This window comes from Drosophila navojoa, chromosome 2 (genome assembly GCF_054131105.1).
Source record: "Drosophila navojoa isolate 15081-1374.11 chromosome 2, UAZ_NAV_1.0, whole genome shotgun sequence".
NCBI classification, from domain to species: domain Eukaryota; kingdom Metazoa; phylum Arthropoda; class Insecta; order Diptera; family Drosophilidae; genus Drosophila; species Drosophila navojoa.
Window position 1 is genome coordinate 17,484,882 of NC_142890.1, and position 13,157 is coordinate 17,498,038.

A 13,157-nucleotide genomic window follows, 5' to 3' on the forward strand; every position below is an offset into this window, starting at 1 on the left:
TTAACTTTTCCGGGCTGAGCCGCCCAGATCCAGTTCCGGCATATGATCGATTGGCTTGCCAAATGTCATGGTAATCGTGCCGATAGGCTGCTGCCAGGTGTGCAAGCCCTCCTCCAGCTCTATCACCTTCAGCCACGCACTTTTTTCCTGCCGATATCTGGCCGTCCAGCCGGCTAGCTCCGCACGCATTGGCGTGGACTGGCTGAAGCGCAGCAGGAGTGGCGCAAAGGCAGGCTGCCGCTGGCGCTGCAGGATCATGTACTGCAGAAACGGACGTCCATCAGAGGCCAGCTGGCAGTCATGGAGCTCCAGCAGCTGCACCTGAGCAATGTTCCTAAAGTAGCGCAGCGGCCGGTTGAGCTTGCAGCCGCGCAGCCCGAATCGGCGACAGCTGAGAGGCAGCTCCGGCTGCGACGTCAGATCCGCCAGCTTGCAGTTGCTCAGCAGCAGCTCCTGCAAGCCCCAGCAGTACCCCAGCTGCAGCAGTGACAGATCGAGCGGCGTCACCAGCCAGCTGCCATCGAAGCTTAGGACGCGCAGCTGGCAGCGCTTGGCACTGAGAATCTCCTTAATATTCGGCAGCCAGTCCATGCCCGGCCAGAGCTGCAGACGCTGCAGCGACAGGTGCTGCAGGTGTGTCAAATAGCAGACGGCCTGGGGCGACCGCAGCATCAGCGGCATCTGCAGCTCCTTCAGCTGAAAGCACTTCAAGAGGTTCTTCGCGTCCAGTGACTCGGAGGACTCGTTGCGCAGCAGCAGCTTCTGCAGCTGCGGACAGTGAGCACAGATCTGGTCCAGCACCAGCTGGTGTATGCCCTGCCGCAGCATCAGCGACTGCAGATTTCGGAAATTGTCCGGAAAAGGCGCCACAATTGCTGCATGCACATTCAGCACTTCCAGGAGGGGCAGCAGCTCGCCCAGGAGCTGCAAATTGCAGCTGGAGCTGTTGCCACTCAGCTTCGTCTTGTCCTGTGCCACTTCGCAGTGGCGCACTTGCCGCAGCTCCTTCACGCCCATCTTATTGCTGATGCTGCACAGCTCCGGTATCTCGGACATCTCCACACGCAGACGGGTCAAACGCTCCGCCAGCATGGGCAGCAGACGTCCCAGCTCATCGTCGGGCAGCACTTTCAGGATGCGCACCAGGTTCGTGTTCTCCAGCAGTTTGAACAGTCGAGTGAAGATGCTCGCAGTGCTCTCTCCATATCTCAGGCAGATGCGCAGCGTGGCAAAAGTCTGGCTGAGTGTCGGCTTCTCCTCCTCAGTCAACTCTGCGACTGCAGCTTTTTCGGAAGTTTTCGAGGTTTTCTTCTTGGCGATCCTTTCTGTTGCATCGATTGAGAGATATGATCATTGAATTTACATTTAGTTCTATATCAAAATGCACTTACTAGACTTTTTCGAAAAACTCATCTTTGATAGCGGCAACTGAAGCAGCGCTGCCAACTCGCGCAACAAAAAGCCCGGCGAAACGCGATAAGCTCAAATCGTTTATCGAAGCAACTTATTGAATAATGTATGCATATACAGAGATACATACATACATACATATGTATGTATCAGAGTTTACAGACAAATATTTTTAAATGCTCTGAAATAGTTTTCTTACATGTATGTATGTACTTACATTTGCATGTTCATACATATATCACAAATTTGTTAGTAAATAAAAAGACAATTGCAATGTAATCAAGAATGATTTATAATTTATTGATTTTTACTCAAATATGTATATAATTACAGGTATAATTAATATTATCAAATGCGTGAATTACAAGAAAGAGGTGTCCGATAATGATAATTTCATTATGGAAAGCAGTTTGTTCTAGACTTAGAGTTCATATGTTAGTTTTTATACGAAATTCATTGCTCTTTACTTCTTTAAATATACAGAAATATTCATACGCATATCATAGCAAAAGAATTAATGTTTTATTCATTTGAAAACAATAAAATTCAGTTGAGTGCATTCATACAAATATATTCGTTTTGCCTTGAGCTTGTGCGCATATTTATTGTAGAAAGTGTGAATTAAATATTGACAGATGTCTTTTGTTTTCATGCTCCGTTAGGTGACTAACTGGGGAAATTACTAGCGCTGTCTATGCCCGTTGCTCAATTGCCCATATTATTGAGGTAAATTGCATAAGAAATGAAATTCAAGCTCTATAGCTTCAATTTAAACGATATTCATTTAAGTAAAAGCACTTTGCCCTTGTATGTATGTACATATGTATCTGCCTCTCAGCTAGTTAGCTAATTATGGCCCCACACATGAAAGACATTTCTGTAGAATCGTAAAGGACCCTCTGACTGTGCAAGTTTGTTGTAAAGGTCAGCAATTGACTTTATGGGCGCCAAGTCTTGACCCACAAGTTCCAGTTGAGTTTTCAACTTTTTACTTGCGGTATGATCCAAAAAGGCATTGCACAGATAAGTATATATGTACGTATGTATGTATGCATGTGTGTATGTATCAATGTGTATGTCTGCACTTTATGTGGCCCGAATTCTATTCTAGCCAAGACTCTGCCTTTTGTGCTGCGATTTTATGGCCAAGTGCAAGTCGTTCAACCAACCAACAGATATCTATGTATCCATGGTACATAATGTAAGTATATGCAAGTGTGTGTGTGTGTGTGTGTGTGTGCGTCTGGTGGATGATGTTTTGTGCCACTGTAACTATGTCATTGCGGTTGCCTTAATTCATTTCGTTTGCAGCGCCTCGTCATAGTCATTGTCGGCATTCACGATTCAGTCGAATCTCATGGCAACTAACCGCAGCAGCAGGAGAGCCTGCTTTGGTCTCAGCTTCGGCGCGGGCTGGCTGCTGGCTGCTCCATTGTTATTGTTGTTGTTTTAGTCAATGGCGGCGCTAAGCGGATTAACGCTGTTATTTTAAGTTCAACAAACGAACGAGAAGAATAAATTAATGAGTTTTCACTGTGGTCGCGCCGTCCAACCGGGCTTAACCGCACAAAGCCAAAAGTACAAACACAAATACAAAAGACGCACCAATGCAGACCCATCCATAGCATAGCCGTTGTGTTGTGCTGGCAATTGGCCCGGCCATGACCACAAAATGGCCATATAGAACATGTTCTGGCCAGCACACTCTTGGCCCTACACTCACGTCCAGCCATTAAGCGCACTGGCCATAACCGTCATCTGTGTGCCTCGATGTTCTCTTCTTCTTCTTTTTTTTATTTTTGTTGTTTTGGGTTGGATTCAGCTCTCCTTTATTTGTATTTGTAATTGTTATGGGTTTTCCATTGATTGTGTGCACCGGACACTGAAATTGTAATTAGTTGAAATTTATGCGAATTGAGCCGGGATTCGAATCGGGGCTGGGCCTCTTGGCCGCAACCGATTTTAGCTTCGATCACGTTCGCGTTTGCGTTTTTGGGCCATTATTATTTGTGCCCCACTTTCGCTTCTCTTTTTTTTTTACAATAAAAATTAATTCTATGAATTTTCAATCGTAAAGCGGATTATGGCATTAGCCAGCACCAACTTTTGCTGCATACGCATTGGCCCAAATTTTTCACTCAAGCTTAAAAGTTTGAAGGCGGTCGACAAATAATTTGCTACCGCCACATTATAAGTTTCAATCGCAGCCACTGTTGGCACAGCGATAAATGATATGCAAACCGATGTCAGAGTCAAAGGAAACCGGAGCTGTAGCCACTGCAGCAGCAGCAGCAGGAGCAGCAGGAGCAGCAGGAGCAGGAGCAGCCGTTGGACACAAGCGCAGCAGCATCCGCTCTGAATTATTTACGACGTCGCTAAAAACTTTGCTAATTAGAGGGATATGCAATTAACTAGTTTACCGACAGCACATCATTCGATATTTTGTAGCCGGCTGGCCATGACAACGCTGTCACGGCGACAGCGCCCTAATGCAGCCAAGCAACCGGAAAATTGTGCCGTCTCCTTGCCAGCGTCAGGCATCATTCAATGTGGCGAGCGCATAAAATTGCGCGCTTGGCTAAATTACTTATAAAACATTTATAATTAGCCAATGCTTTTGACATGCTTCGAGCGCCGAACAGGTGATTGGCAGAGACTGCAGCGGATTGTGCCGATCTCTTTAGCGGAAGCCATTCGAATTGATTTGGCAGCTATGGGAAAACTGCATAAAGTTGAATAAAACTAGTTTACTTGACATATTTATTGCCTTTATACTTTCTGTTTCAGTTAAATCAACGGCAGCTTGAGAAATGTTTGAGCAATAACTAGTGAAAGGAGACGTAGCGTTCTTGAAAGAAGAGGAAGAGAGATTAAAGAACGAATTTTCATATGCATACATTCAGTAAATGTCAAGCTTAGCTTGAACATATATCTTAAATCCTATCAGTCTAACTAATCGCTCTATTTGCCGTATTTCGCTGTACTGAATTTCCAATTTGTATATCAAACTACGGCACCTGTTTAGATTCTCATTGAAGAGAAATGCTTCAGATGCCCCTTCAGATACCATTTACTTTGAGCATGATAAGGTAAATGGAAAATCGTACCAGGTGCTAGAAATTAACCCATTCGCAGTGGAAAAAAAAAATAAAATCAAGGCATGAGCTGCAAAGGCAAGTCAAATGCAGCAAAAACTTTGCCTTTGATTTTGGTTCTTCTTTTTCCTCTTTGCTTCCATTATGACATTCATTGCAGCCGGCCCCCCACGCCCACATCTATCAGTGGGGCCTCACATTTGTCGACTCGCCTTATCCTGTTGGCAGTCCTTTCAGAGCACCGAGTCCTTTGCCAAGCTGACAGCTCAGCTGTCCAATAGGCAACGAGGGCTCTGCTCTGCTCTGCTTTGCGAAGTGCGAAGTGCGAACTGCGAGCTGCGAGCTGCGTCCTAGCAACAGAGCTCTGCGACTGGCAAAGGGGACATATCAAAAGGCTGTTAACTCTGCCAGCTGCGAGCGGTGGAAAAATGTCGTTTAATTAGTGTTTAATTGAATCGCCAACTGGAATTTTAATCGAAAATTGCTGTTCACCAAAGTTGAGTTTGACTTTTCCGCACAGTTTGCATTGTATCTCGAGCCAAATTGCTTGTTTGCTTTTCAAACTCAACTGGCCATTGATAGTCGCTGCCGAGCCACTTCCTAAGCAGGGGCTTCTGTTCTACTCAAGGGGATTAATTAAACATTGTACATTTAAGTGCAGCAATCGTTCAAAGAACTCGGATCTATTCATCTACACACTTCGATTAAAGCAACACACAGCTTAATGAGCGTTGACCTTAGCTGCTATTGAAACGATGATCAATTATAAAGTAAGCAGAAATCGGTAAAGTATTTATAGTCGGCACTGCATTGATAAATATAGAAGTATATACAGATATAGTTAATATAATTGACAAATAACCAATCCTGATTCACTTTGTATTTGTTCATTCGATCCAGGCTCTCGCACTGAGCTAGCTTTAACATCGATCCGTTATTAAACAATACTTAAAGTACACAACAGCCTTGACGTGCATATTCACTGCACATTTTGAGTGGTTGCATTTGAATCAAATGATTGAATGAATTGATGAAGTTAATGAGCTACTTAACCGACTTTACCGCAAGCCTGGCGTCAGCTTTGTTAATATATTCGTATTTATGCAATGAATGAATCCACAAGCTATACATGTATGCAGACATATAAATTGGCATATATATATGTATGTACGCACATATATGATGAGTAGCTTGAGTAATTAGGTTGAGTGCAATATGCTGGCCACTAACAGTATAATTACCCGAGCTGCTCGGCTTTTGTGGCAAGGCCAAAGGTTACAGCGCATGGCAGCAAAATCAATGCAGAGTCAATTCATTTATGGGGATATCTAAATCAAATGGCAGCTTATTAAAGTTTTAAAGCGACACATCTAAGTAATTTGTCAAGCTTAAGAAGCTGCGATGTAAGCCCTTTAAGAGTACCAAATGCAGAATGTATCAATCAAAACTCTTTGCAAAGCACAATAAAAATCCTTTGGCTTTATATATATACAGATACACATTGTACCTCTGTGTGTGTGCGGGTGCGAGTGTGCCTGCTTGTGTAATGTATTGTGTATGTGTGTGAGTGTTGCGGTTGTGTTGTAAATCCGCTAACACTCCGTGTTGTCAACTTGCCGACATTAAGGCGCGTGAATCTTTTTTTTTATTGTTATGCTGCCGTGTCGTAGACGGGGGCTAAGGGGGAGCCCAGGACAGAAGGAGTGTGGGAGAGAGGTAGGAGCAGGCGTTGTAAAGCCGCATGTATGACAGCATGTGTGGCATACAATTACAAGAGTCGGGCCCCAAAAGGCTGGCAACATTTGTTACTCAAAAAAAAGAAGAGAGAAAAAAAACAAAATGGCTGCACGACCATTTCCGCCGATTTCCAGTTGAAGTCCTTTGCAGACTTCGCGTCCTTGTGGCTGATGCGTGGCATGGATTATTATATTCGCATTTCTCATGCGCCCGGCTTTAAACATTTTTCCATTGAAATATTTATTTCAAAAACAAAAATGGCAGCACACACACACACACACAGACATAGAAGTGTGAGCACTCTGATGTATTTTTTATGTCTTTGCTTCGTTTTTATTGCCTTTAAATTGCGCTCGTTACATTCCCTTTCTGTTTTAGGACAACAGCCACGCCCTTGCCACGCCGTCCCCGCAAAATACTTGTAAGCTGACAACAAAACCCTAGCAGAAGGTGGATTACTTCACATCATTTATAGAATTGCGAATTCACGGCCTCAAGATAAACATCAAATCTGGCTTTAAGTCACATTTCATCAAGTGAATATTTTAATTCGTTTCGACTGCCCATGGTAAAGGTCTAAAAAGTTAAGTCTTTCATTCTGTCATAAAAGGAAATACGATTTGTAAGTAATATTGTTATTAAGAGCTGACACATAATGATCATGATGTAGTATTAATATATATTAGAAAGTTTATCGTATATATACTATAGGCAGGATAAATACACTACAGTAAGTGTATTTCTAATAACACGAATCACCCTTGGTCTTTAGACTATTTATGAAATCCATGAACTTTACATATACGCAGAGATTTGTCAATTGGTTTTGTAGTTCTGCTTTGATATTGAAATTGAATTGGAAATAGGGAATTAAGAGCAAAGCCCAAACCGAAACCGAATGTTTTCTTTTTTCGATGATCAAATTATTAAAACATCTTTCTGTCGTACATCATCTTTACAATATATGCTTAAAGATGTAAAATTATGTATTGTAAGTAGGCCTATGTTTAATAATAATAATGAATTAGCTTTGGGTACTCACATAGTAATAGTACAGACTTACACATATACAGACCAATCACACAATACACCAAAAACCAGATATTACACACATAGTTAAGGGCAGGCCAAGAACCACACAAAACACGCCAAGATGAACCGCATCGATACTACCATGGATGACATGGCCAACACCAAGTTCCTGACGGTCTACAGCAGTTTGATCAAACAGTTTACCGCATCAACGGAGTTTACCAACACCGAAGTAGTATGTCTCCTAATAATCTACTACAAGTTCGTGCAGGTCAATGGGCCAACCGCCAAGCAGATGAAAAAGAAGCAGATGTACAATTTATTTCTTGTGTTGTTTCGCATCTACGATATGACGATCATAGAGCGCATTCTGTTAAATATAACATCCGATGTAGCGTACATTAGTCCAGAAGCCTGGATGAAGTTATTTTCCGTGTTCCTAAGCAAGAACTTGGATGAACGCATTCAGTTTGCATACAAGGTGCTATATTATTGGTCGTTCAGTAAACTTTCTTATATATATATTGGATTATAATGTGTATTTGATAAGTCAGGTCTATACTACCTCCACGTCTGGCGTACTGAATCGTGAAACTGTCGGCATGGCAATCGACAATTTCTTTGTAGGCGAAGATGACGATGAAGTCAAGGAATTGCAGGCGGTACGTAGAAAACTAGCCTCTGGGCAAGTTGAGTATACTATAAGGTCTTACAGGATATGCTCGAGTATATATTCAACAAGTTTGACATGGACAAGGATGGTATTATCTCATATGAGGAATATTATGAGATTGTTAGTAATCAGCCGGTTCTCTTGGAGTTTCTCGGACAGATTTTTCCAGACCTGTCCGACATGACTGTTATTGCATATTGCACAAACATGTCCACGCTCTTTCCTGAAGAAGACTAATTATCTTAATTATTATCTTAATTTCTCAAATTTTAATGTACTTCCATGCATCTGGTATGTCTCAGTCTGCTCTACATAGATACTCCCCTAATCAAACTCTCCAATCATTCTCATTGCAGCATATACGCTATCACATAGATGTAGCCAATGTTGATTCCAAAGGATCGGGTAACTCTTGGGAATCAACAGAGACTAAAATTGTCCTAACTAGGATAGAGAATGTTAGGTAAACATAAAAAGAAGAACTTAAGCTGGTGTGTGATGATTGTCGATTTTAAATTTGATAGATTGTAAAAATTAATAATGAATGTCAAAGAAATAAAAAAAGTGAATATTTAAAAAGCTCTTTAAAAAAATTGTAATTTCTCAACTGTTTTGGGTCGTTTTTTTTTATATTCGCTAATGAGAGAACCGCAACGCAGCATATGCGCAATCTATTCGTAATCTACTGCAGAAAGGACACAAGTGTTTTAAATGAGCTTCCTAGAAAGTATCCAAAGCAGAACAACAATGTAAAGTACTTTTCCATGAGGTATACACAAAAGTTAAAATTGCCTTTCGCGCTGTTGTCTTCATCCTTGTTTCTGTGAGTGCGGTTCTTGTTGGGTTGTCTTTCTGTGCGTGTGTGTGTGTGTGCGTGTGTGTGTGCAGCTGTTTTTGTGTAGCCTTGTTGCCGCGCTCATGTTCAACTCTTTTGCTAAATACCATAATGAGTCTGTGGGCTTATTTCTTTGTCTGTGTTTGCCTCTCGGCAATGCGCGGGTAGCATTTGCTTTGCGGCTTTATAAAACAATTAACCGTGGCAACACATGTGGGCGTTACCCATAAAAAAAAAAGCATGACCGAAAACTTACTGCAACCGTAACGTGAGACAGCCAAAAAACAATTGTTTAATTAAATGCAAGAACCTAAAGGCAACAACAAATTATAAATAAAGAAAATACAAAAAAATAAAAATAAAAAAATATTATTTATCACGAATGTTTCTGATATATTTGTTATTAATATAAACGCAAATAGAGAACAAACTTGAGCAGAGGAGAATATGAAATCTGTGTATTCGTAAGCCAGCAAACATCGAGGCTTATCAGGACTTGAGCCACTTGACTCGCTTTAAAGTGATGGTCAAGCTGTAAAAGGGAAAGTAAAAGCGCCAGTACCGCCCACTGAATGGGGGCGTGACAGGGCACAGTCAACGACTTGGCTCATTAGGGCAACGGCTGATGTTATGAGTGACGTTAAAAGAAGAGCACAGGGCGTAGCTCGTATTCTTGCTGCTGTCGGCTCATAAAAGGCCAAAGGCAAAAGGCAAACGGCTCAGAGGAGCACATGAAATGGGCCCAGGACGCGACGTGCGGTCGTCTGTGAATCTTGACGTGATGATTGCGAGGCCACGAGTTCGAGGACCACTGGACTCAGTTCATCACGAGTTTGGCACTTGCCGTCGAGAGTCGTCGTCGTTGTTGTTGTTGTTGTTGTAGCTGTTGCCCCTTCTGCATCAACACGCTGCCTCCTGTTGCACTGCAGCCGAACAGCCGAACAGGTCGTGGAGCATGTTTCAGGCAGTTCCACCAACAGTTTTTTCGGTCTTGTGCCTCGCATATGTGTGGGCAAAAATAAAACTTAAAACAAAAAACTCTTTTCCTCCCATTTGTATTCTTAGCACATACGCACTCGCGCTCCAAACTGTTCATTTTTCATGGAAAACTTTACCGTCTGCAGCAGTTTATCACTTCATGATTATTATGGAGTGTGCGTTAATAAATTTAAGCGGAGATTAACATGAATTTTAATCAGTATTCCTTTAGCTGCCATTTCGAGTTTGACCTAGTTGAAGGCTTGGCATATTTACTATTTAATCTATCATCATATTCAATCTGCTAATTTCCTTTTGCCATCCAATTATAGGCAAATAGCTAAAGCGAACGTTAATTATTTATCACATTGAATCCTCAGCTCTCCTCAGAAATCGATATATTGCATAAGCAAACAATTCAAACCATAAAAATAAAAACAAATTGGCTTTTTAGAATTCAAAGTGCTTTGAGGGAGTGGCCTAATGTGTGTTGATGCCTGTAGGAAATCAGCGAAGGGAAATCCGATTTGCATGCGCGGAGTGGAGGCATTACTTCTAACGATGATAATAATAATCAGATTGCCATAACGTCATCCTGCACGAATACATTGAGAATGAACGAGAACGAGATGAACGGACTGAGCGGCAGGCGGAGAGAAAGCAAAAGTGTCTGGCAGACGGGGTAAGGTAAGCGACCTGGAACCATTTTGATTGTCACATTGTCATCATCTGCATATTAAGTACAAGTGATTACACTTTCACGTATGCCCGCATCTGAGTTGACTACTCACACACACACGCAGACCCACGTGCACAGAGGGAGGGGGAGGGAAGGCGCAGGACACTGTGCATATGTCTTCAAAGGCGGGGCAGAGCTGCCGGTGTCGTGATGTGTGCAGCATTGAAATTTCGGCATTTAAATCTAACCAAGCAAAAGGACTCTGAAAAGAAAGAGAGAAACGTGGCGCCGACCCCACCAAACAGACAAAGGCAACTGCCAGCAAGTATCTGTAAGATACAATGCATACATATGTAAGTATCTTTTGTTAACGAGCACACCCGTCGCCGTCGCCGTCGCCGTTGCCGTTGCCTTTGCCCAAGCAGAGCTGTGCGGGCAAATGTAAATGCTTTGCGAGCTTTGAAATCAAATCAATGCGTTTGATAGCAAAAACAACATCGGGGCTGTCTCCGCCTGTCGGTCCACAACAAAAGCTGAGTGTGCGAGGATATGTGCAAGCGATGAGTGGGAAACGGAATTCATTTGTGGCACGTGAAGCCTTTTGATTTTCCGCTACTTTTTGTTAACATGCGACTACAAGTTGCACACTTCAGTTGAATATTGCGCAGATAGCGCAGACTAAGCACGCACAGCTCTGTGGATAAGCAGAAGGTAGAGGATTTACTATCTGCCAGGGACCAGATGTAAACTTTAGCTTAAAACATGAAAGTCGTCTCTCAAATCGAGCGAAGACTTGTCAGATTTAATAAATAAAGTTTCTATTGCATTAGCACACTAGTATAAAGATTACAATTAATTAGTCTCTTTCGCTTTAAACGCAAATTGCTTGGATATTTCCTGACCATTTAAAGCCATCTCGTATAGAACGCTTCATTTGGGGCGAGCGCCCTTATGCAAACGCCTTGGCAATTGGCCTAAGCTAATCAGAGCTGTGGCACAGCAACAGCAGCAGCAACAGCAACAGCAACAACAACAACATACAAACATTGTTCTACATCTATGTCTCTCTGGCTTGCGTCTACTTTTCAGGATTCCATTTCGATAGCATCGACATTAAACTGCAAATCCGCAGCAGCAATTGCCGCATGTAATGCTGATGTTGGCATTTTACGGCTACTTCGAATACTGCTGCTCCTGCTGCTGCTGCTGCTGCTGCCCCTGCTGCCACTGCTGGTGTTGTCATGGGCTCATGTTCTGTATGCTGCAGCGACACCTTATGTGGCAACAAGGCAGTGTCCCCCGAATGCACACCAGCTGCCCCTAGCACAGCTTGGCTGCCAACTGACTGCACTTAGGAGCGTTGCATCAGATGCCCCTTTCGCCTAGTGCGATCAGTTGCTGCTGCTGCTGCTGCTGCTGCTGTTGTAGCTGTTGTGTATTTTTGCATTGTCGTCATCGTCAGCGACAGCAGCAGCAGCAGCAATGGCAGCAGCAGCAGCGACAGCAACAATACCAATGGCAACCATAAAATCCTTTGCAATCAGTTGCATACAACAAACACGTTTGCTGCTGCTTCCTCTAAACCACAGAGAACGTATGTGTGTGTGTGTGTCTGTGCCGTTTACACACACACACACACATGCAAGTAATCGAAATCCGTTGCTGTTGTCATGTCTCTCTGCAACTGCTGCTGCTTGCATAAGAAGCAACTTGCGCCAGTGCAACGAGAGGCCACATCCTAAGTATATTTTACTGTCTCTGTAGCCGTCTTCTGCTCTCTGTATATTGGTCTATGCTCCAGTGCTGCGCTCGTCCCGATTTCCCCCATACTCAGTGCATTGCACATTCCAATCTTGTCTGCTGTTGCGTACACAAAACAATTTTCAGCCATACGCAATTGGCTTTGCTGCAATTTACAGCTACCTCGTGCTTAAAAATAATTTCGCATATGCAATTATCTGACAAGAAAGATTGAGAGGCTCCGAGAGAGAGAAAGAGAGAGATGGAGAGGCAGAGAGGGAGAAATAATTAAATAACAATGAAACCCGGCGGTGCGTAAGAGCAGTCCAAAACATTGATAGATTTGCATGAATGCTCTTCAGTTTCAATCTGAAATGAACTTTCTTGTGTGTTTTATTTGAAGCTTCTACAAAAAATAAGGTTAAAATCAACTCACTTTGGACATTCCAAAAAATCAGTAAAATAAACCAACAATCACTTTCGATATGTCTACTCAGATGGCTGGATAAAGCCAGTAGAGAGCCGGAATAAACGGTTGCCCATAGATTGTCAAATTCAATGCCATAAAAGAGCTGGCAACGGGCAAACTTTTTGAATATTTAGGTAAAATATATGTAGTACAAAATATGGAAGAGTGTTACAAAAAAAAAAGTGGAGAAGAACCACAGCAAATGTGGGACGCACACACACACGCAAAATGCTATCGGCGCGCATTCCCGATGTTCGCTTTTGTGAAAATGTCGAAATTTTTGTGCGCTTACCAAAATGTCACAACATCCGGCATGCCACATGCACTTGGCAAAGATTCAGGCTTAAGGACACACACACACACACAAAGGGAGATAGACAGGGAGAGAGAGAGAGAGAGAGAGAGAGAGAGAGAGAGTGAAAAAGCGAAAACCTGCTGTGGCGTCACAGTTCATGTTCAGCGCGGATGTTAATCGGAACATGAACCGAGTGCCCAGAAACAGAAATATG

The 13,157-nt window shown here is 42.8% G+C and overlaps 2 protein-coding genes across 2 annotated transcripts; one reads left to right on the forward strand and one right to left on the reverse strand.

Moving 5' to 3' along the window:
• On the reverse strand, positions 1-1,413 carry LOC115562997 (uncharacterized). Its single transcript, XM_030385287.1, has 2 exons — positions 1,392-1,413; positions 1-1,325 (listed from the first exon to the last, which is right to left on the reverse strand). Exons 1-2 carry the CDS (start codon positions 1,411-1,413, stop codon positions 1-3), a joined length of 1,347 nt encoding a protein of 448 aa, XP_030241147.1.
• Positions 1,414-7,260: 5,847 nt separating this feature from the next.
• Positions 7,261-8,526, forward strand: LOC108651286 (calaxin). The gene is made up of 4 exons (XM_018100867.3): positions 7,261-7,755; positions 7,829-7,936; positions 7,990-8,238; positions 8,304-8,526. Exons 1-3 carry the CDS (start codon positions 7,396-7,398, stop codon positions 8,182-8,184), a joined length of 663 nt encoding a protein of 220 aa, XP_017956356.1. The 5' UTR covers positions 7,261-7,395; the 3' UTR covers positions 8,185-8,238; positions 8,304-8,526.
• Positions 8,527-13,157: the final 4,631 nt, after the last annotated feature.